General features: G+C 38.7%; 1 protein-coding gene across 4 annotated transcripts in view; it reads right to left on the bottom strand.

Moving 5' to 3' along the window:
- Window positions 1-6,640: 6,640 nt before the first annotated feature.
- LOC120427042 (uncharacterized) overlaps window positions 6,641-22,058 on the bottom strand; it is a 63,702-nt gene continuing 48,284 nt past the window's right edge. For all 4 annotated transcript variants that reach the window (XM_052707918.1, XM_052707917.1, XM_052707920.1 and 1 more), the window contains 2 exons: window positions 11,320-11,489; window positions 6,641-10,941 (listed from right to left, as the gene is read on the bottom strand). In XM_052707918.1, coding sequence (XP_052563878.1) covers window positions 10,756-10,941; window positions 11,320-11,489 — 356 coding nt within the window. In that variant the 3' untranslated portion in view covers window positions 6,641-10,755. The remainder of the gene's footprint in view (window positions 10,942-11,319; window positions 11,490-22,058) is intronic.

Below are 22,058 nucleotides of genomic sequence, written 5' to 3'. Positions count from 1 at the left end.
ACATATAAGAAGTTTGAAAAAATCTTACTTTTGAGGAAATTTTGTTTTGTTTTCAAGACTAATCTGATCATAACTTTCAAATTTACCAAATATTGGAGATCATGCCATTTCAAGGCTCAATAATAAAAAAAACTGGGCTCTTGTATATGGACACCTCCAATTTAATGAAAATATCAAGAATACAATATTACTTTTTTGGAGATTTTCTAAATTGCAAGTTCATTACAAATTGGGGTTTGTTTGCCCTTAAAAATAAAAAAAAAATCAGCACCGTCCCGTTTTTGGAAACACGATTTTTTCAAGCATTTTTGCTTGCCAAAAATCAACTTCAATTTTAAAATTGTTCATTGTTGAGTGAACTTTTCGATTAGATTTCGATCAAAAATTTTGATGAAAAATGTGGTTAGTCTCATTCAACAGACATTTTTGACGAGAGCAAATGTGTCGAAAAACGGGATGGCACTGTAGAAAAATACAGACTTTGGGAAATTGTTTGTTTTTTCGTTAAAAAAGCTCTTCTGGCCGTGTTACATCCCAGTCCAACTCCATTGATGAAGCATCCTTGTCACGTTTTCTTCCATCCTTGATACCACACTACCACGCACCAAGTGGACGATTAGTACCGCCAAAAGATACTGATTAGATTGCCACCCCCACGAGTGCCACAAAACTCCTAGAACTCCCTGGTTCTAGTTAGACCCTACGCGGTTCAGGTTTTTAGAACCTTCGCGGAAGGACCGTTTGCTCTTGATAACTTTTCGAGCATTTACAGTTTTCAAACACGTGACACGTTAATTCAATTTCTTGGAACAACTTCATGGAACGCAAACTAATCGAAACCCACGATTTGTGTCGAAAATTCAATCAGCATTTCGCGTGCGATTCATGATCAAAGGTGTACGTGATATTACCGCGTGGGGTAGAACCGAGTGGGGAAAAAGGAAAAGTGCATTTCAATCAACTTTCTCCGCCTTCCTCAAAATTGCATCGAGTATTGAGTTGGCAAGCAAACCTTGTCAAGAAGAATAACAAAAAAGCTCGTTCAAAACTAGATCAAGTGGAAAATGACAAATTCAAAAGTGAGATTAATGATAACTTCTAGCGTAAATATTAATCGAAAGAGATAACGAGATTGATCCGAGCGAAAACGAGAAACCTTGCGAACACGAGTATGTGTGCGTGTGTTAGACGATGCAATCTTACTCAATCCAAGATATATCATTCATAAGTGTAATATGATAGAAGAAAAAAGCACACACAGAGCATAGTAACCATGCATTACACTGCCGCTCAAATCAAGTCCGTCCCATATGTAATTTCACCAATTTTGAGGTAATGATGCAGTTTGGTTCAAAATCATGTAAACTACCAGAAAAACCAATAAAATGTAATACTTTGTTCTAGAAAGCCGGAGAAAATCCACTTTTTCGTGAAATTCTAACACGTAGCCTTATGGGCGGGACAACTTTGACACGCGTTTTTCTCGGCTTGCTGTTTTTACATATGGGACGGACACGATTAGAGCGGCAGTACAGAGATTACAAAACAGAAAAATACTCATATTATAGACATATTTATCCTCTAAGCTAAGCGTCGTAGGCTGATAGATATTGTAGTGAGACAAAACTTTCAAGTGTACTAAAGGCAAATAACTATAACTAATCTAAAACGAAGCATACACATACATATATACAGTGTAGGGTGTAAGATTGTAGAGAAATCTTTAAGCGAAAAAGGAAATCAACAAATACTCATCTTGTTCAAACCAGTTCAAAGATTTATTTTCTAAACGATTATGTTAAAAGTGTGTTCTCCCTTTTGTTGACAACTTCATCTCTCAAAGGCGATTGGTTGTTTTACGGCCTAAACATTTTTCAAACTAAACTCATATAATTCAATCGCCTTTTCATCTGTCCAGTTCACGTTACTGTTAGATTTTTCTGTGTATGTGTTTGGTAGACTAGATACGTAGCTTGTATCTTAGAGTGTTGATTTTGGTGTTTTTTGTGTATTTGATTTAAGTTTTTACTTTTTATTGTTTAAAGCAAGAGACGATGATAAGCATTAGTTGTTGTTGATTGTTGAAAAATCGTCGCATTTTCGATAGGTAAAAAAAACATTATGGACATATTTAAAAAAAAAAGCAAAGTTCAAAAATATTTCATTTTATAAAACTTTAAATTTTGGACAATTTCCAATATGAAAATCATTGCAAAAGCATCCACTTTGTATTTGATTGTGCTTTAATGCATGCAAAAATGACATAAAAAGCTTTGTAAGGTAGTTTCCAAATATTTCCACAAGAGGTAGGAGATATTTAAGTGATATTTTTTTTACATAAAATTTGCATTAGATATAAAATTGAAAAAACTTTCTCATAAGTGGCCCAAATTCAATTTGAAGGTTGATCGTCTATTTGAGTGGTCTCATCCCTTTTCTTTGAAAATTAAATTGTATTTTTTGAAGATTTATGCAAGAATATGAACATTTTTTTTAGAAAGCCCTGTTTGAAGGAAAAATTGTTGGCAAAGATTTTTAAGGAGTTTTCTAGTACAAAAACAACTCTAGAAAATCTTTTGAAAGGTCGTAGGCAAACACAACATGCTAAACTAGAACTCTCAAGACTAAGTTTGATAACATTTTTAACAAATTTTCCCGTAAAACTTAATATTCGAATATTCGACAATTTGAAAAGTTTATTTGCAAAATAAACCTATTCAGGCGTGATTTTTAAATTCATAGTTGATCCATCAGGAGGGCTAGTGATTTTAAATGAAATGAAATTTCACAGGAAACCGGTTTGACATTGATATACTTTCAATTTATTTTTGGAATATTTTCTATCTGGTAAGGTATGTATCAGGCTTAATATTTTTAAAACATGTGCTGGGGTAGGCACATGCACTATTTTTGGAAAATTTTTTCCAATAGTGTTGAAAAAATAGTGGCGTTGAAATAGTAGTTTATGCAACAAGTTGCAAAAAGAAGGTTTTTTCAGCACGAGTTGTACATTTATCCAACGAGGTTCACCGAGTGGGATAAATACGACGAGTGCTGAAAAAAGCAAATTTTGCAGTGAGTTCCAAACAACATTTTTTGCAATTCTGGAAAACATCCTTTGAATGGAATTGTTAATCAATTTAGCCAACCCACCGTTCAAATCAAAATAATGTTGAATAGTATTACTTTTCAAAACAAGTGCTGAAAAGTTCAACTTTTCAGCATCCATTTCAGTGCTGAAAAGTAGAACATTTCAGCATTTGTTTTGAAAAGGGTTACTATTTGATTCTGCTATTTTTGGTACAGAAAAGAAGGCTGTTTCGTCGTTCAAGAATGGCAGGAAAAGGAAGTAGTTTCACGACGGAATTGCAAAAAATCTTGTTTTGAATTCCGGGATAACTTTGATAATTATAGTTTTTCTTGCTAAAATCAGATTTAAGAAAAAAAAAATCACTGTTTATTTATAGCATAGCATAGCATTGGTGTCTACCCGTAGCTGCTACTTCGTTATTGACCAGGACCCCCAAACATTGCTCCGTGGACCACAGATGAAAAGTAGGAACCAATCATCACCCCTTCGCAATTTTCAAAGGTCCCTATCATGCTGATCAATACCGACGCCGGCCACGACCAGAGGTAAGACACGGGGAAGTGGATGGGAATGTTAGTCCGATACTTGAGTGATGGGACCGCCAAATCGACTGCGTCTCCGACAAAGTATCACATGAGTTTTGAGGGGTTAGTAAGATGGGTATGAGGTCAGGATTCACTGTGGTAGGTGATGCGACCATAAGCGATTTGTTTATCGGTTGAAATTTTAAAAATCTTAGGCAGCCGGCTGCGGAAAGATAGCTATCTAAGGATTTAAATATAGTATTAATTCGACCGCGATTCTCCAGAAATTCTCCGTCGGCGTGCCTTCCGATCAACGGTGATGTAGGAAGGGCTTCATTTATTGAAATGATTATTGAAATGATATAGAAAGGGCTTAATCCAGCAATACGACTTGCTAGTCTCAAAAAAATAGGTACGTTTTTATAGAAAACTATAAATAGAGAACAACACAAAAAAAACTCATCGGCCAACGAACGCGAGTGGAAAAAAAACAATGAAAAAAAAAGAAGGTAAAAAAACAGAACTGCGCGTCCTGAATAGCACCACACAACTGATGCCATTATTTAATTATAATAGCCAATCACCCCATGCTCTCGAACAGCGACACAAAAGAGACGGAAAATAACACACAAAAAAACAGGACTGCGCGTCCACACAGGCACCGCACTACTGATGTCATTATTTAATTAAAAAAATCACTGTTTATTTATATTAAATAAACTAAGTTTGTAAGCATTTTAATAAAATTTATATAAATTTAGGTAAAATTGATAAAAAGTCAAAATTTTACCTTAAATTCTTTAAAACTAGTTTTGTTTATATTTTTGCCTTCCTCACCTAACTAAGGAAAGGCTATAAAATCACTCGGAAAATGAACTTTTTAATTAGACCTCCTAGACCTACCTTCATTTGTACATATCGACTCATCACCAGCTGAGCAAATGTCTGTGTGTTTGGCTGTATGTAGACATGTGTACCAAATCAATGTTACTGGAATATCTCGTCACAGGCTCAACCGATTTTGGCCGGAATGATTTTAATCGATCCGTCTTAACGTCCCCTAAGTTGCTATTTAAATTCATGCAGTTTTATCGTGTATTTAAAAAGTTATGTTAAAGAAACTGTTTCATATTAATTTAAAATTATGGTAAAAAGGGTGTTTTTTCATCAATCCCTCACATGTTATATATTTTTAGAAAGCATACCTATCTTAAATTACAAGCAGTTTAAAAAATGGTCTGAATTCACATAACCTCAACTGGTCGAGTCTGATCGACACGAAAAAGCCGTGTAGAGGGATGCCATTTTCCTCAAAAGCGGTGTCTGTATAATCTTGACAAAAAGTCTGTAGGTAGTCTGTTTTTTACACATCACTTATTTTTATTAGGACCTCTTAGGTGCTGGTAACGTTAGGGGAGATCCATAAACATGTGGACACTTTAGGGGGGTTGGAATCACTTTAAATGAGAGGAAGGCACCAACCACCTAAACGTTTTTTTATTTATATTGTTGTCACATTTTATATGATTTTTTTTTTCTGAAATTGCCTTTAAATTTGGTGATTGTTTTGAATTATGTTTCAAAAACACATAATATTTATTTTCTAAAAACTCATTTTACCTTCTCTTATTGGAGAATCCGAAAATGCATTCCGTTTTCCGATTCGAAATCATGTTCATTGAAAAAATTATGACACTTCGAGAATATTAAAATAATGCTATTCATCAACGCACACAACTTTTAAAACTTTTCAAAATTGTATGAAAACTTTTTCTCGAAGTTCTTTGAAAAATTCTCTAACACGGTCTGTATTTAATTTGTACTTATAATTTTTCGGAAAAATCTCAGACCTATCAAAGTCACTCCGTTTTACGGTACTCTTAAATCTGCTTGAATTAAATGCAAAAATGGGTTATTTTTGTAAAGAAAACGATTTCAAATATCCCCAAAATAAAATGACTTTTAATCAACAGATTCACCAATAGCACAATCAGTGAAATAAGTTTAATTGAATTGTGTTTGTATTCATGGCTTTCAGCAAAGCGAAAATTTGACTATTTAAAAAATAGATTAGGCAAAATTCTATTCATAATATTTGTGATTAATAAATTAATTGTATTTTAAAAGGCAATTAAAGCTTTTATTGAGCCTTTTTTGGCAAAAAAAAAAAACATATGATTGACGTTTTTTTTGTGACTGTAAATTTTTTCATGCGATTAGTTCATATATAAATTGTAAAACAAATATTTCTTTAAAAAAACAATTTTTCGAATAAAGCAAAATAAAAATACATTTTGCAATTCCATTGCAAAACTAGAATGACGGTTAGACTTTCCCGTCATTCTAGAATGATGACGATAAAAAAGCCTACTTTTCATCACGACGAAATGGCCTACTTCTCTCTACCGAAAATAACAGATTCGAAAATTAATGCCTTTCAATACCAGTGCTGAAAAGTTTTCATGAAAGGTGACAATAGGTTGTTTGAATATTTTCAATAAAAAATGTTGATACAAGTTTTACGTCAACATTCAATCTGGCCAGAGGACAGAAATATATATTTTTGTTAAAAAAAATATATATTTTTTTGAAAAATGTAAAACTAATAAAAATCTTACATTTTCCATTAACTTTTCGATTGAGTTCGTTATCATTGTCTCTTGCAGCTGTTGGAAATTGCTAAGTTTTATTACCTTATCATTGAAATTTTCTTTTTTACCTTTACTACAAAATAGATTTTCGCATACATTAGTAGAACTGCTCCCTAGCAAACCCTCCTCTAAGGAACACCAACCTCCTGCCCCATCGTAACTGCACTTCTTCTAGAGAGGAAAAACTATCCTTAGAAAGCCTCCCCCCCGTACCTTTTTCCCAGTAGTCTTGTAACAAGTGTAAAAGCAACATTTGACACACATTTGAAACATTGCTCACTGCTGTTAGATGAAAAGCGAAGAAAAAGCCCAAACTCTTTCGAGAAAGTGGACATAGTTTAGGTTAGAGCTTCTTCGAAGGAGAAACCGAAACGAATAGAGTAGTGAAAAAAAAAAAGAAGGAAACACAAGAGTAGTCAACACGTACCCTAATGAAAAAAAACACTATGAAGAGGTGAAACTCAGCCAAGAATAGTCGAAGTCCCAGTAGAGTTCGCGATTTCTGTGTACAGTAGAGCTGGTTTTTAGGTTAGGCTAAATGGAACGAAAGTGGCGCAGCTGAATGTTATGGTGATAGCTTTTTAAAAAGGAAGGTTGAGTCGATGTTGGAATGGAAAGAGATTTTTGTTGGACGGTTTGTTCTCAACTACCTTTGGGCACTAAAGCAGGCAAACATTAGAAATTTAGAGCAGTTAGGCAAACAAACTAGATTTAAAGCAGACTTTAAGCTAGAAATGTGTCCTAAGTTGGTTCAAACGTGTAAATGGCCTTAGTTTTGTTCTCGCAAATCAGTTTAGTCGAGGCGCTCGCGGTCGTCCAAGTGTGCCATAAAATGGCACGCGTGCAACGACTTGCATGCAAGCCTCTCTTTTTTGTTCGCTTGCATGCAACACGCTCATTCTCGCTCGTGAAGAACTTGAAACGGACGCTCTCTTTGGGGGGTTCATTTCGGCTCAAATGAATTAGGAAAAAAACAAGCAAGGCGATTCATTTGGGGAAGGTGGCAACTTGTCAACTGTTGCTTCACCTTCGGCAAATGCATTACGTTGCGACACACACATACACTGGAAATGGTCGTGCACTCAAACTCTCACGTGATGAACATTTTATACACGTTCATTTGTTAGGTTCGAGGAGGGCAAGTTAAGACGGTTTAAATAAAATGAATTGTGTTTAAAACAAAAGTGTAATCGTAACATAGTTATTATTATCAGCTGACAATAATAAAGGTAATGAAATAATAACACTGTACGTGTAAAAGGAGGTGTACTAAACGTAAGGAACTTGTAACAAACCAAAACACGACAAATGCTAAATCGTAAGAATCATTAAAGAAAAGAGGGTGATAAAATACTAAACGTTGCGCCAGTATAATTGTTCTTTTTTATTGAAGAAAATTTTATATACGTGGCACACACTCACACATATGCAAAAGTTTGATAACTCAGTTGTTGTTTGATACGTTTCGTTTATCTCAACATCATTAGAACCAAATATAGGGGCATACAAAGAAACAAGTCTAGTGTAAAACGGTGTAAGTGTAACAGACTAGTAAAACCAAAAGATATCTTCTAAAAAACAGTAGTTTTGTACTCATGTAGAGCAACGTGTATAAACAAAGCATCATCGCAAAGAGAGAAATAAAACTAAGTGTGAGCGAAATATAAAACGTGTAACTAGAGTAATTAAAAATAAAAATTAAAGTTAAAACCAAAACAAGTGCAAAACATTGATTAATTTTAAATTTGACAAAAACAGGGTTATTTGAAATTGATAAAGAAGCAAAACTAAAATCAAATTTTGAGAGAAACTAAAGGATATTTTTCGCAAAGTGGCATCGAGTACGTATAAAATCCTAGAACCAAACTGTAATTGTAAATTTTCTGCTATTTTCACAAAAAAGAACAAAAAAAATCTTGAAGAAAAGCACTGATTCCCTGTAACGAAACAAAAACAATTGGCAACTATTTCGGAAATCGGATGAAATCTGTGTTCTTGCACCAGCTTTGTCGTTGGTTTTGCTTTCTGAAACAAAAAATCAAACAAAATTGCAAATAAAACGATAAACTCACTCACACTAACAAACAAAAAAAGAAACCAAACAAAACCGAAACCAATACACTGAATCCAAATAGCAAATGCGAAACAAAAAGTAATGTTACACAAACGAAAATAACAAAGGAAACAAGAGGAAACAGAAATCACTACTCGAACAGATAAATATTGTTTATAGAACTTATATAAGTGTTGACATATGAAAGTAGGTAAAGAAGAAGAAAAAAACATACAACCAATTTAACGCACATTTTGATGTATCATATTGAAAAGAACAGAAAATTGGAGAAAACAAGCAAAAAAAAAAGACAGGCAAACTAGTATAAAGAAAACTAGTACTACAATAAACGGCATACAGAAACCCGCAGAAAAAGAAGCCCCGAAACCTGATGCAGTTTTCTGGAATTAATCAGTATTTTTCATAACATTTGTATACCTAACAAGGTGCAGAATTGTAGCCGAAAAAACAAGCGCTACTAAACTAAATGAGATGGAGAATGGAAAATAAAGAATCAAATATTTATACACTGAAAAAAAAAAAAAAACAACAGAGATAGTGAAGAAATCAAGTGGTATCGTAAGCACAAAGAAAAAATAGATTTTTGTTGAGAAGTTCTATTTATTTGATGAATATACACAAAATAGGTAACGAAATGTTCTGATGCAGAGAAAAGCTGGCAAGCAAAAAAGTGGCAAAGAGCATTTCAAAGTATTTAGCGTTCAAATTTGACCATAACCTGAAACTTTTAAGAAACACTGCTTTCAAACAAATAATAAAACATGACATAGAATGTTTTTATTCTCTTTTTTATTACTAAAGGTTTTTTTGTATAAACTCAACAATCATTGAAGTTTTCTATAATAATTTTAATTCAAACCATTTAGACCTAGCCTTCTTCAACATGATTTATTTTAGTATTTTTTATTATCAAATTTCAACAATGGAAAACTATTGTTTACAAATCAGAACGATAGAAAACTTTAAGCATTTTTTTTTCATTTTTGTTTCAATTGTTAATGATCCACTCATTTTGTTAGCACAGTCATAAATCTTAAAAAAAGACATCAAAAATCAATATAACATTCATATAGAGGGATTAGAAACTCACCACAACTTTTTGAATTCACCACGCCTCATTTACTAGCGTTTGACTTTCAAGCAACAGTTCGAAATATACTGTGGCGAATTTAAAATTGCTGTGGTGAGTTTCCGATCATTCAAATTGTCCGTTTATTTTTTGAATTATGGTTTTCAACAGAGTTTCGCGTCTGCTTGTCTGTGTTTAAAAACCTTTAATTTCAGTAAAAAACAAACAATTTTCAACGATTGCAGACAAATAAAGCGGTTGTGTTATGCACTAACACCACTACCGGAACCAGACCATTACAACTCTCGAAACGTAAACGCAAAAACAAAGATCAACCAATATTTCCACCATCCCACACGAAACAGAAAAGAATCAAACATTTCAAAGTATTTAATAGAGAATCGAATTAGAGCAAAATATATAGAAAAAAAACGCGGCATCTAGCATCACACATTCATGTTTACATACTCACCTTGAAAAATAATAAAAATCCAAACCTAACAAAAAAGAACTCACTCCCAGTCACAGTCACACACATATTTAGATGGATGTTTAGATAAGGAATATTTCGAGAAAGCTCTTACTTTTTTCTATACAAAACTGCATGCAGCACTCACACGAGTACACAAACACAACATTTAGAAAGAGGTAGCAAAGAAGAAATCTCAAATCGAACAAAAAGAAAACGTTGTGTTGTGTAAGGAACCACTAACTTTAGAGATTTGTTTTTTGTTCAAATTTTTGTACTACAGTGAAATGAACAAGTTGAGCAACGCGAAATTGTCAGAGCAACTATAAAAAGAGAGTGGTGAAATCGATTTAAAAATGAAAGGGGCAAAAAACACATTTTACTAAGAAGAAGCCTAAATATCCTAAGAAAATCAGAGAATTGAGATTTATCGTGTGTAGCGAAATCACTTGCGAACGAATTATTTTCTTTCTTTTGACAAAACGAGATTTTTCCTAACAAAAAAACAAAGTGGATTGGAAACATGCTGAGCTAGAGGTGAAGATATTTACGAAGGCGAAACATAAAACTTGAAAAGTGTTTATGAAATTTGGAGAGAAAGAAGCATAATTCTACATAGAGAAATAATAGTAAAAAAAGTGGAAATGTGTTTATTTTATAAAAATATTATACGGGTATGCCAAAAATATTATTATTATTCTTATTAACGATTGATTATTGATTATTGATTATTATAATTATTAAAGTGACAAGCTAGGTTCAAATGATCTATATATAAACAAGAATTTAAAGTATATAATGAAAGTGAAAAGATTAATAAATGTATGTTTAATATAAAAGTATGCAGCACTTTATTGCGATCTCAGTGAAGAACACCTTAACTTTCCTCCACCTTCATTTCTTCCTTTTCCTTCTCATCGTCACACTTTTCTTCTCCTCCTTCTTCATTCTTTGCTTCCTCCTCCCCGGGTTCATCCTCCTCCTTGATGACGTCAACGTCTCCATTTTCCTCCTGGCCAGTTTTGTCCAAGGTTAGTGTCTTCTGCGACCGGCTGGCCAAAAACTGAAAATCATCGGAAATATTTTTATAAAACATTTAAAAAAAGTTTAATCAGCTACAATTTTAAATGAAAACCAATAAAATACAAATTCAACAAAATTTAGATTGAAGACATAAACAAAGTGGATAGTGATTAAAACTTAATGACAAGTTTATTGAAAACAGAAAAAATAAATTATCGTCAATTGGGTCGAATCGGGACAAATGGGGTGAATCGGGACAGCTGTTAGCCTTGTTACTGCACAAAATTTGCATCTCTTTACCAATTTTTTAAAACTGATGCTTCTATTTTGACTTTTGTCGCGGTTCACCGTAGTTGACGGTATTTATAAAATAAATCAAAATAAAAATACAAAAGAAACTTAAAAAATTTATTCAAACCTGTTGGCGGCGCATTTCGGCCGTGGCCAGCTTTTCCTCCAGCTCGTCGATGGTGGGTGGGCTGCCGGGTTGCTCCTCGAGTCGCTGGAGGCGCTTCGGTGGGTGCTTCCGGATCAGGCTGTCCGCGTTGTCCGCGTCGTCCAGCGGCACCTCGAACGCCTCCGAGGGGGCTGCTTTGCAGCGGTGGGTTTGCAGTGGGGTGGGTGAGGTTGGGTGAGGTTGTGTAGACGGTGTTAAGGTGACGAATTTCGTAGCAAAGGGTGAAGCATGCGGCGGGGGTGTGGGAATGTAAAACCAAGGGTTATGAATTTATTAGTTGGACGGGAAACGATAGGAGAGCTAATTATTTTCCTTTTAAGTTAATAGGAGCCTATTTTTAGTTCTACGTGGGGTGAGAAAGTTTTTTGCTACGTTGATTAATTAAAGTCGACAGTGAAGTTCATACTTGTTTCTCAAATTAATAAGGTTTAATTTAAATTTAATTGATTTAATTTAAAAAAGAAACTAAATAACTTCTCGGATTAGTTTTCAAAAAGACTTACGAGCCAATGCAATGGCAAACAAAGCCTTTTTTGCCTCGGTATTCGACCTACTTACGCAAAACCAATTTCAAAAATGTTTAAGATTGTCCATCTACACGGCTCTCCAGTGCCCCGAATCAAACATGAATGGAATTTTGTAACAATTTGGAGATAATCGAATATTAGTGTCGGAGGTCACGGTGGCTCTTAAGGCTTTTTGAAAACTCACACAAGACTTGTAGATTGATTGTTGATTTCTAGGACTTAAAAACCTCGGAATGCTTACAAAAATATGAAAAAGAATATACAACTCAGCCAAAATATAATTAAAGTCATATGACGTTGTACAATTTTTGGCTTGTCATAAGAATGAAGCAGGAAAAAATGGAAAATGAGGGATGACACAACTAAAAGAAACGCTGTAAGGTTCAAAAATGCTCATTGTCCTATACGCGCGATAAAACAAACGTTGGGCACAAGAGTGTTACATTTTGCTGAGATTTTCAAAGTGGTTTTTTCAAATGGTTTCAAAATTAATAATGATGCGAAACTGAACTAAAACTTTGTTCTAAAAATCAATTTAAGGCCGTAGCGAATATTTTCCAAGGTTTCTGTCAACTTTCCCCTTCAAAATCGGCTCGAAATATCAAGAGACAAAAATTATTTTTTCAGGAAACTTGACAATTTTAATGGTATTAAACATAACACTACTCGACAAAACAAAACTTGTGTCAAGGGATTGACGATATCTCATCGGTTCCTCAGAGAAAAGGCATCCCCGAATCCGATGCAATCGACAGAATTTGATTTTATGTCCACGCGGACTGACGAGAAGCTGGTAAATTTTTTAACATAAAAAAATCGAACAATTTAAAAAAAACTTGCGTCTCCTCCCAACTATATGAGCCATCTACAAAAATATGGAGGCGCCTGGTGCATAGCCATTTCCTTTAAGCACAACGGAAACAACCAATACAAATGTATAAAAAAGTTGTCAAGTTCGGGGGGTCCACAGCTAGCATTTTTTGTACGATTATAAAAATAAATATTAAAAGTTTAAAATTAAAATATTTGAAAAACATTTTTTTTTAAATATATTTGTTTACTAAAATTTTATGTTTCTCAAAGGTCTATGGGTACTTCGGGATGTCCATGGTAATCCAAGGACTCCCTAGAGTTAAGATCTATGAGTCTACCGCCGTAACAAGCAAGAGGTCGTCGGATTTTGACCCCGGATTATGTGCGTATAGCATCAGTGGATATGGTAGACTACTATATGAATGTAATGGGATGTACATGGTCATCCAAGGACTCCCTGGAGTTAAGATCTACGAGTCTACCGCCGTAACAAGCAAGAGGTCGTCGGATTTTGACCCCGGATCATGTGCGTATAGCACCAGTGGATATGGTAGACTACTATATGAATGTAATGGGATGTCCATGGTCATCCAAGGACTCCCTGGAGTTAAGATCTATGAGTCTACCGCCGTAACAAGCAAGAGGTCGTCGGATTTTGACCCCGGATCATGTGCGTATAGCATCAGTGGATATGGTAGACTACTATATGAATGTAATGGGATGTACATGGTCATCCAAGGACTCCCTGGAGTTAAGATCTACGAGTCTACCGCCGTAACAAGCAAGAGGTCGTCGGATTTTGACCCCGGATCATGTGCGTATAGCATCAGTGGATATGGTAGACTACTATATGAATGTAATGGGATGTACAAGGTCATCCAAGGACTCCCTGGAGTTAAGATCTATGAGTCTACCGCCGTAACAAGCAAGAGGTCGTCGGATTTTGACCCCGGGTCATGTGCGTATAGCACCAGTGGATATGGTAGACTACTATATGAATGTAATGGGATGTACATGGTCATCCAAGGACTCCCTGGAGTTAAGATCTACGAGTCTACTGCCGTAACAAGCAAGAGGTCGTCGGATTTTGACCCCGGATCATGTGAGTATAGCATCAGTGGATATGGTAGACTACTATATGAATGTAATGGGATGTACATGGTCATCCAAGGACTCCCTGGAGTTAAGATCTACGAGTCTACCGCCGTAACAAGCAAGAGGTCGTCGGATTTTGACCCCGGATCATGTGAGTATAGCATCAGTGGATATGGTAGACTACTATATGAATGTAATGGGATGTACATGGTCATCCAAGGACTCCCTGGAGTTAAGATCTACGAGTCTACCGCCGTAACAAGCAAGAGGTCGTCGGATTTTGACCCCGGATCATGTGAGTATAGCATCAGTGGATATGGTAGACTACTATATGAATGTAATGGGATGTCCATGGTCATCCAAGGACTCCCTGGAGTTAAGATCTACGAGTCTACCGCCGTAACAAGCAAGAGGTCGTCGGATTTTGACCCCGGATTATGTGCGTATAGCATCAGTGGATATGGTAGACTACTATATGAATGTAATGGGATGTACATGGTCATCCAAGGACTCCCTGGAGTTAAGATCTACAATCGATGTAAAGTTATCGAAATATTTAAGTTTGAACGATGAACAAAAGTCCTTGCTTACCACTTTAGCCAAACGGCGACCTCTTTTTTGTTACGGCGGTAAACTCGTAGATCTTAACTCCAGGGAGCCCAACACATTTATATAGTAGTCTACCATATCCACTGATGCTATACGCACATGATCCGGGGTCAAAAGCCGATGACCTCTTGTTTGTTACGGCGGTAGACTCGTAGATCTTAACTCCAGGGAGTCCTTGGATGACCATGGACATCCCATTACATTCATATAGTAGTCTACCATATCCACTGGTGCTATACGCACATGATCCGGGGTCAAAATCCGACGACCTCTTGCTTGTTACGGCGGTAGACTCATAGATCTTAACTCCAGGGAGTCCTTGGATGACCATGTACATCCCATTACATTCATATAGTAGTCTACCATATCCACTGGTGCTATACGCACATGATCCGGGGTCAAAATCCGACGACCTCTTGCTTGTTACGGCGGTAGACTCGTAGATCTTAACTCCAGGGAGTCCTTGGATGACCATGTACATCCCATTACATTCATATAGTAGTCTACCATATCCACTGATGCTATACGCACATGATCCGGGGTCAAAATCCGACGACCTCTTGCTTGTTACGGCGGTAGACTCATAGATCTTAACTCCAGGGAGTCCTTGGATGACCATGGACATCCCATTACATTCATATAGTAGTCTACCATATCCACTGATGCTATACTCACATGATCCGGGGTCAAAATCCGACGACCTCTTGCTTGTTACGGCGGTAGACTCGTAGATCTTAACTCCAGGGAGTCCTTGGATGACCATGTACATCCCATTACATTCATATAGTAGTCTACCATATCCACTGATGCTATACTCACATGATCCGGGGTCAAAATCCGACGACCTCTTGCTTGTTACGGCAGTAGACTCGTAGATCTTAACTCCAGGGAGTCCTTGGATGACCATGTACATCCCATTACATTCATATAGTAGTCTACCATATCCACTGGTGCTATACGCACATGACCCGGGGTCAAAATCCGACGACCTCTTGCTTGTTACGGCGGTAGACTCATAGATCTTAACTCCAGGGAGTCCTTGGATGACCTTGTACATCCCATTACATTCATATAGTAGTCTACCATATCCACTGATGCTATACGCACATGATCCGGGGTCAAAATCCGACGACCTCTTGCTTGTTACGGCGGTAGACTCGTAGATCTTAACTCCAGGGAGTCCTTGGATGACCATGTACATCCCATTACATTCATATAGTAGTCTACCATATCCACTGATGCTATACGCACATGATCCGGGGTCAAAATCCGACGACCTCTTGCTTGTTACGGCGGTAGACTCGTAGATCTTAACTCCAGGGAGTCCTTGGATGACCATGTACATCCCATTACATTCATATAGTAGTCTACCATATCCACTGATGCTATACGCACATGATCCGGGGTCAAAATCCGACGACCTCTTGCTTGTTACGGCGGTAGACTCATAGATCTTAACTCCAGGGAGTCCTTGGATGACCATGTACATCCCATTACATTCATATAGTAGTCTACCATATCCACTGATGCTATACGCACATGATCCGGGGTCAAAATCCGACGACCTCTTGCTTGTTACGGCGGTAGACTCATAGATCTTAACTCCAGGGAGTCCTTGGATGACCATGGACATCCCATTACATTCATATAGTAGTCTACCATATCCACTGATGCTATACTCACATGATCCGGGGTCAAAATCCGACGACCTCTTGCTTGTTACGGCAGTAGACTCGTAGATCTTAACTCCAGGGAGTCCTTGGATGACCATGTACATCCCATTACATTCATATAGTAGTCTACCATATCCACTGATGCTATACTCACATGATCCGGGGTCAAAATCCGACGACCTCTTGCTTGTTACGGCGGTAGACTCGTAGATCTTAACTCCAGGGAGTCCTTGGATGACCATGTACATCCCATTACATTCATATAGTAGTCTACCATATCCACTGATGCTATACGCACATGATCCGGGGTCAAAATCCGACGACCTCTTGCTTGTTACGGCGGTAGACTCATAGATCTTAACTCCAGGGAGTCCTTGGATGACCATGTACATCCCATTACATTCATATAGTAGTCTACCATATCCACTGATGCTATACGCACATGATCCGGGGTCAAAATCCGACGACCTCTTGCTTGTTACGGCGGTAGACTCATAGATCTTAACTCCAGGGAGTCCTTGGATGACCTTGTACATCCCATTACATTCATATAGTAGTCTACCATATCCACTGATGCTATACGCACATGATCCGGGGTCAAAATCCGACGACCTCTTGCTTGTTACGGCGGTAGACTCATAGATCTTAACTCCAGGGAGTCCTTGGATGACCATGTACATCCCATTACATTCATATAGTAGTCTACCATATCCACTGATGCTATACGCACATGATCCGGGGTCAAAATCCGACGACCTCTTGCTTGTTACGGCGGTAGACTCATAGATCTTAACTCCAGGGAGTCCTTGGATGACCATGGACATCCCATTACATTCATATAGTAGTCTACCATATCCACTGATGCTATACGCACATGATCCGGGGTCAAAATCCGACGACCTCTTGCTTGTTACGGCGGTAGACTCGTAGATCTTAACTCCAGGGAGTCCTTGGATGACCATGTACATCCCATTACATTCATATAGTAGTCTACCATATCCACTGATGCTATACGCACATGATCCGGGGTCAAAATCCGACGACCTCTTGCTTGTTACGGCGGTAGACTCATAGATCTTAACTCCAGGGAGTCCTTGGATGACCATGTACATCCCATTACATTCATATAGTAGTCTACCATATCCACTGATGCTATACGCACATGATCCGGGGTCAAAATCCGACGACCTCTTGCTTGTTACGGCGGTAGACTCATAGATCTTAACTCCAGGGAGTCCTTGGATGACCATGGACATCCCATTACATTCATATAGTAGTCTACCATATCCACTGATGCTATACTCACATGATCCGGGGTCAAAATCCGACGACCTCTTGCTTGTTACGGCAGTAGACTCGTAGATCTTAACTCCAGGGAGTCCTTGGATGACCATGTACATCCCATTACATTCATATAGTAGTCTACCATATCCACTGATGCTATACTCACATGATCCGGGGTCAAAATCCGACGACCTCTTGCTTGTTACGGCGGTAGACTCGTAGATCTTAACTCCAGGGAGTCCTTGGATGACCATGGACATCCCATTACATTCATATAGTAGTCTACCATATCCACTGATGCTATACGCACATGATCCGGGGTCAAAATCCGACGACCTCTTGCTTGTTACGGCGGTAGACTCATAGATCTTAACTCCAGGGAGTCCTTGGATGACCATGGACATCCCATTACATTCATATAGTAGTCTACCATATCCACTGATGCTATACTCACATGATCCGGGGTCAAAATCCGACGACCTCTTGCTTGTTACGGCAGTAGACTCGTAGATCTTAACTCCAGGGAGTCCTTGGATGACCATGTACATCCCATTACATTCATATAGTAGTCTACCATATCCACTGATGCTATACGCACATGATCCGGGGTCAAAATCCGACGACCTCTTGCTTGTTACGGCGGTAGACTCGTAGATCTTAACTCCAGGGAGTCCTTGGATGACCATGGACATCCCATTACATTCATATAGTAGTCTACCATATCCACTGATGCTATACGCACATGATCCGGGGTCAAAATCCGACGACCTCTTGCTTGTTACGGCGGTAGACTCATAGATCTTAACTCCAGGGAGTCCTTGGATGACCATGGACATCCCATTACATTCATATAGTAGTCTACCATATCCACTGATGCTATACTCACATGATCCGGGGTCAAAATCCGACGACCTCTTGCTTGTTACGGCGGTAGACTCGTAGATCTTAACTCCAGGGAGTCCTTGGATGACCATGTACATCCCATTACATTCATATAGTAGTCTACCATATCCACTGATGCTATACTCACATGATCCGGGGTCAAAATCCGACGACCTCTTGCTTGTTACGGCAGTAGACTCGTAGATCTTAACTCCAGGGAGTCCTTGGATGACCATGTACATCCCATTACATTCATATAGTAGTCTACCATATCCACTGGTGCTATACGCACATGACCCGGGGTCAAAATCCGACGACCTCTTGCTTGTTACGGCGGTAGACTCATAGATCTTAACTCCAGGGAGTCCTTGGATGACCTTGTACATCCCATTACATTCATATAGTAGTCTACCATATCCACTGATGCTATACGCACATGATCCGGGGTCAAAATCCGACGACCTCTTGCTTGTTACGGCGGTAGACTCGTAGATCTTAACTCCAGGGAGTCCTTGGATGACCATGTACATCCCATTACATTCATATAGTAGTCTACCATATCCACTGATGCTATACGCACATGATCCGGGGTCAAAATCCGACGACCTCTTGCTTGTTACGGCGGTAGACTCGTAGATCTTAACTCCAGGGAGTCCTTGGATGACCATGTACATCCCATTACATTCATATAGTAGTCTACCATATCCACTGATGCTATACGCACATGATCCGGGGTCAAAATCCGACGACCTCTTGCTTGTTACGGCGGTAGACTCATAGATCTTAACTCCAGGGAGTCCTTGGATGACCATGTACATCCCATTACATTCATATAGTAGTCTACCATATCCACTGATGCTATACGCACATGATCCGGGGTCAAAATCCGACGACCTCTTGCTTGTTACGGCGGTAGACTCATAGATCTTAACTCCAGGGAGTCCTTGGATGACCATGGACATCCCATTACATTCATATAGTAGTCTACCATATCCACTGATGCTATACTCACATGATCCGGGGTCAAAATCCGACGACCTCTTGCTTGTTACGGCAGTAGACTCGTAGATCTTAACTCCAGGGAGTCCTTGGATGACCATGTACATCCCATTACATTCATATAGTAGTCTACCATATCCACTGATGCTATACTCACATGATCCGGGGTCAAAATCCGACGACCTCTTGCTTGTTACGGCGGTAGACTCGTAGATCTTAACTCCAGGGAGTCCTTGGATGACCATGTACATCCCATTACATTCATATAGTAGTCTACCATATCCACTGATGCTATACGCACATGATCCGGGGTCAAAATCCGACGACCTCTTGCTTGTTACGGCGGTAGACTCATAGATCTTAACTCCAGGGAGTCCTTGGATGACCATGTACATCCCATTACATTCATATAGTAGTCTACCATATCCACTGATGCTATACGCACATGATCCGGGGTCAAAATCCGACGACCTCTTGCTTGTTACGGCGGTAGACTCATAGATCTTAACTCCAGGGAGTCCTTGGATGACCTTGTACATCCCATTACATTCATATAGTAGTCTACCATATCCACTGATGCTATACGCACATGATCCGGGGTCAAAATCCGACGACCTCTTGCTTGTTACGGCGGTAGACTCATAGATCTTAACTCCAGGGAGTCCTTGGATGACCATGTACATCCCATTACATTCATATAGTAGTCTACCATATCCACTGATGCTATACGCACATGATCCGGGGTCAAAATCCGACGACCTCTTGCTTGTTACGGCGGTAGACTCATAGATCTTAACTCCAGGGAGTCCTTGGATGACCATGGACATCCCATTACATTCATATAGTAGTCTACCATATCCACTGATGCTATACGCACATGATCCGGGGTCAAAATCCGACGACCTCTTGCTTGTTACGGCGGTAGACTCGTAGATCTTAACTCCAGGGAGTCCTTGGATGACCATGTACATCCCATTACATTCATATAGTAGTCTACCATATCCACTGATGCTATACGCACATGATCCGGGGTCAAAATCCGACGACCTCTTGCTTGTTACGGCGGTAGACTCATAGATCTTAACTCCAGGGAGTCCTTGGATGACCATGTACATCCCATTACATTCATATAGTAGTCTACCATATCCACTGATGCTATACGCACATGATCCGGGGTCAAAATCCGACGACCTCTTGCTTGTTACGGCGGTAGACTCATAGATCTTAACTCCAGGGAGTCCTTGGATGACCATGGACATCCCATTACATTCATATAGTAGTCTACCATATCCACTGATGCTATACTCACATGATCCGGGGTCAAAATCCGACGACCTCTTGCTTGTTACGGCAGTAGACTCGTAGATCTTAACTCCAGGGAGTCCTTGGATGACCATGTACATCCCATTACATTCATATAGTAGTCTACCATATCCACTGATGCTATACTCACATGATCCGGGGTCAAAATCCGACGACCTCTTGCTTGTTACGGCGGTAGACTCGTAGATCTTAACTCCAGGGAGTCCTTGGATGACCATGGACATCCCATTACATTCATATAGTAGTCTACCATATCCACTGATGCTATACGCACATGATCCGGGGTCAAAATCCGACGACCTCTTGCTTGTTACGGCGGTAGACTCATAGATCTTAACTCCAGGGAGTCCTTGGATGACCATGTACATCCCATTACATTCATATAGTAGTCTACCATATCCACTGATGCTATACGCACATGATCCGGGGTCAAAATCCGACGACCTCTTGCTTGTTACGGCGGTAGACTCATAGATCTTAACTCCAGGGAGTCCTTGGATGACCTTGTACATCCCATTACATTCATATAGTAGTCTACCATATCCACTGATGCTATACGCACATGATCCGGGGTCAAAATCCGACGACCTCTTGCTTGTTACGGCGGTAGACTCATAGATCTTAACTCCAGGGAGTCCTTGGATGACCATGGACATCCCATTACATTCATATAGTAGTCTACCATATCCACTGATGCTATACTCACATGATCCGGGGTCAAAATCCGACGACCTCTTGCTTGTTACGGCAGTAGACTCGTAGATCTTAACTCCAGGGAGTCCTTGGATGACCATGTACATCCCATTACATTCATATAGTAGTCTACCATATCCACTGATGCTATACTCACATGATCCGGGGTCAAAATCCGACGACCTCTTGCTTGTTACGGCGGTAGACTCGTAGATCTTAACTCCAGGGAGTCCTTGGATGACCATGTACATCCCATTACATTCATATAGTAGTCTACCATATCCACTGATGCTATACGCACATGATCCGGGGTCAAAATCCGACGACCTCTTGCTTGTTACGGCGGTAGACTCATAGATCTTAACTCCAGGGAGTCCTTGGATGACCATGGACATCCCATTACATTCATATAGTAGTCTACCATATCCACTGGTGCTATACGCACATGATCCGGGGTCAAAATCCGACGACCTCTTGCTTGTTACGGCGGTAGACTCGTAGATCTTAACTCCAGGGAGTCCTTGGATGACCATGTACATCCCATTACATTCATATAGTAGTCTACCATATCCACTGATGCTATACGCACATAATCCGGGGTCAAAATCCGACGACCTCTTGCTTGTTACGGCGGTAGACTCATAGATCTTAACTCTAGGGAGTCCTTGGATTACCATGGACATCCCGAAGTACCCATAGACCTTTGAGAAACATAAAATTTTAGTAAACAAATATATTTAAAAAAAATGTTTTTCAAATATTTTAATTTTAAACTTTTAATATTTATTTTTATAATCGTACA

The sequence above is a fragment of the Culex pipiens genome, chromosome 2, assembly GCF_016801865.2.
Source record: "Culex pipiens pallens isolate TS chromosome 2, TS_CPP_V2, whole genome shotgun sequence".
NCBI lineage: Eukaryota > Metazoa > Arthropoda > Insecta > Diptera > Culicidae > Culex > Culex pipiens.
This window is presented reverse-complemented; position numbering and strand designations above follow the sequence as displayed.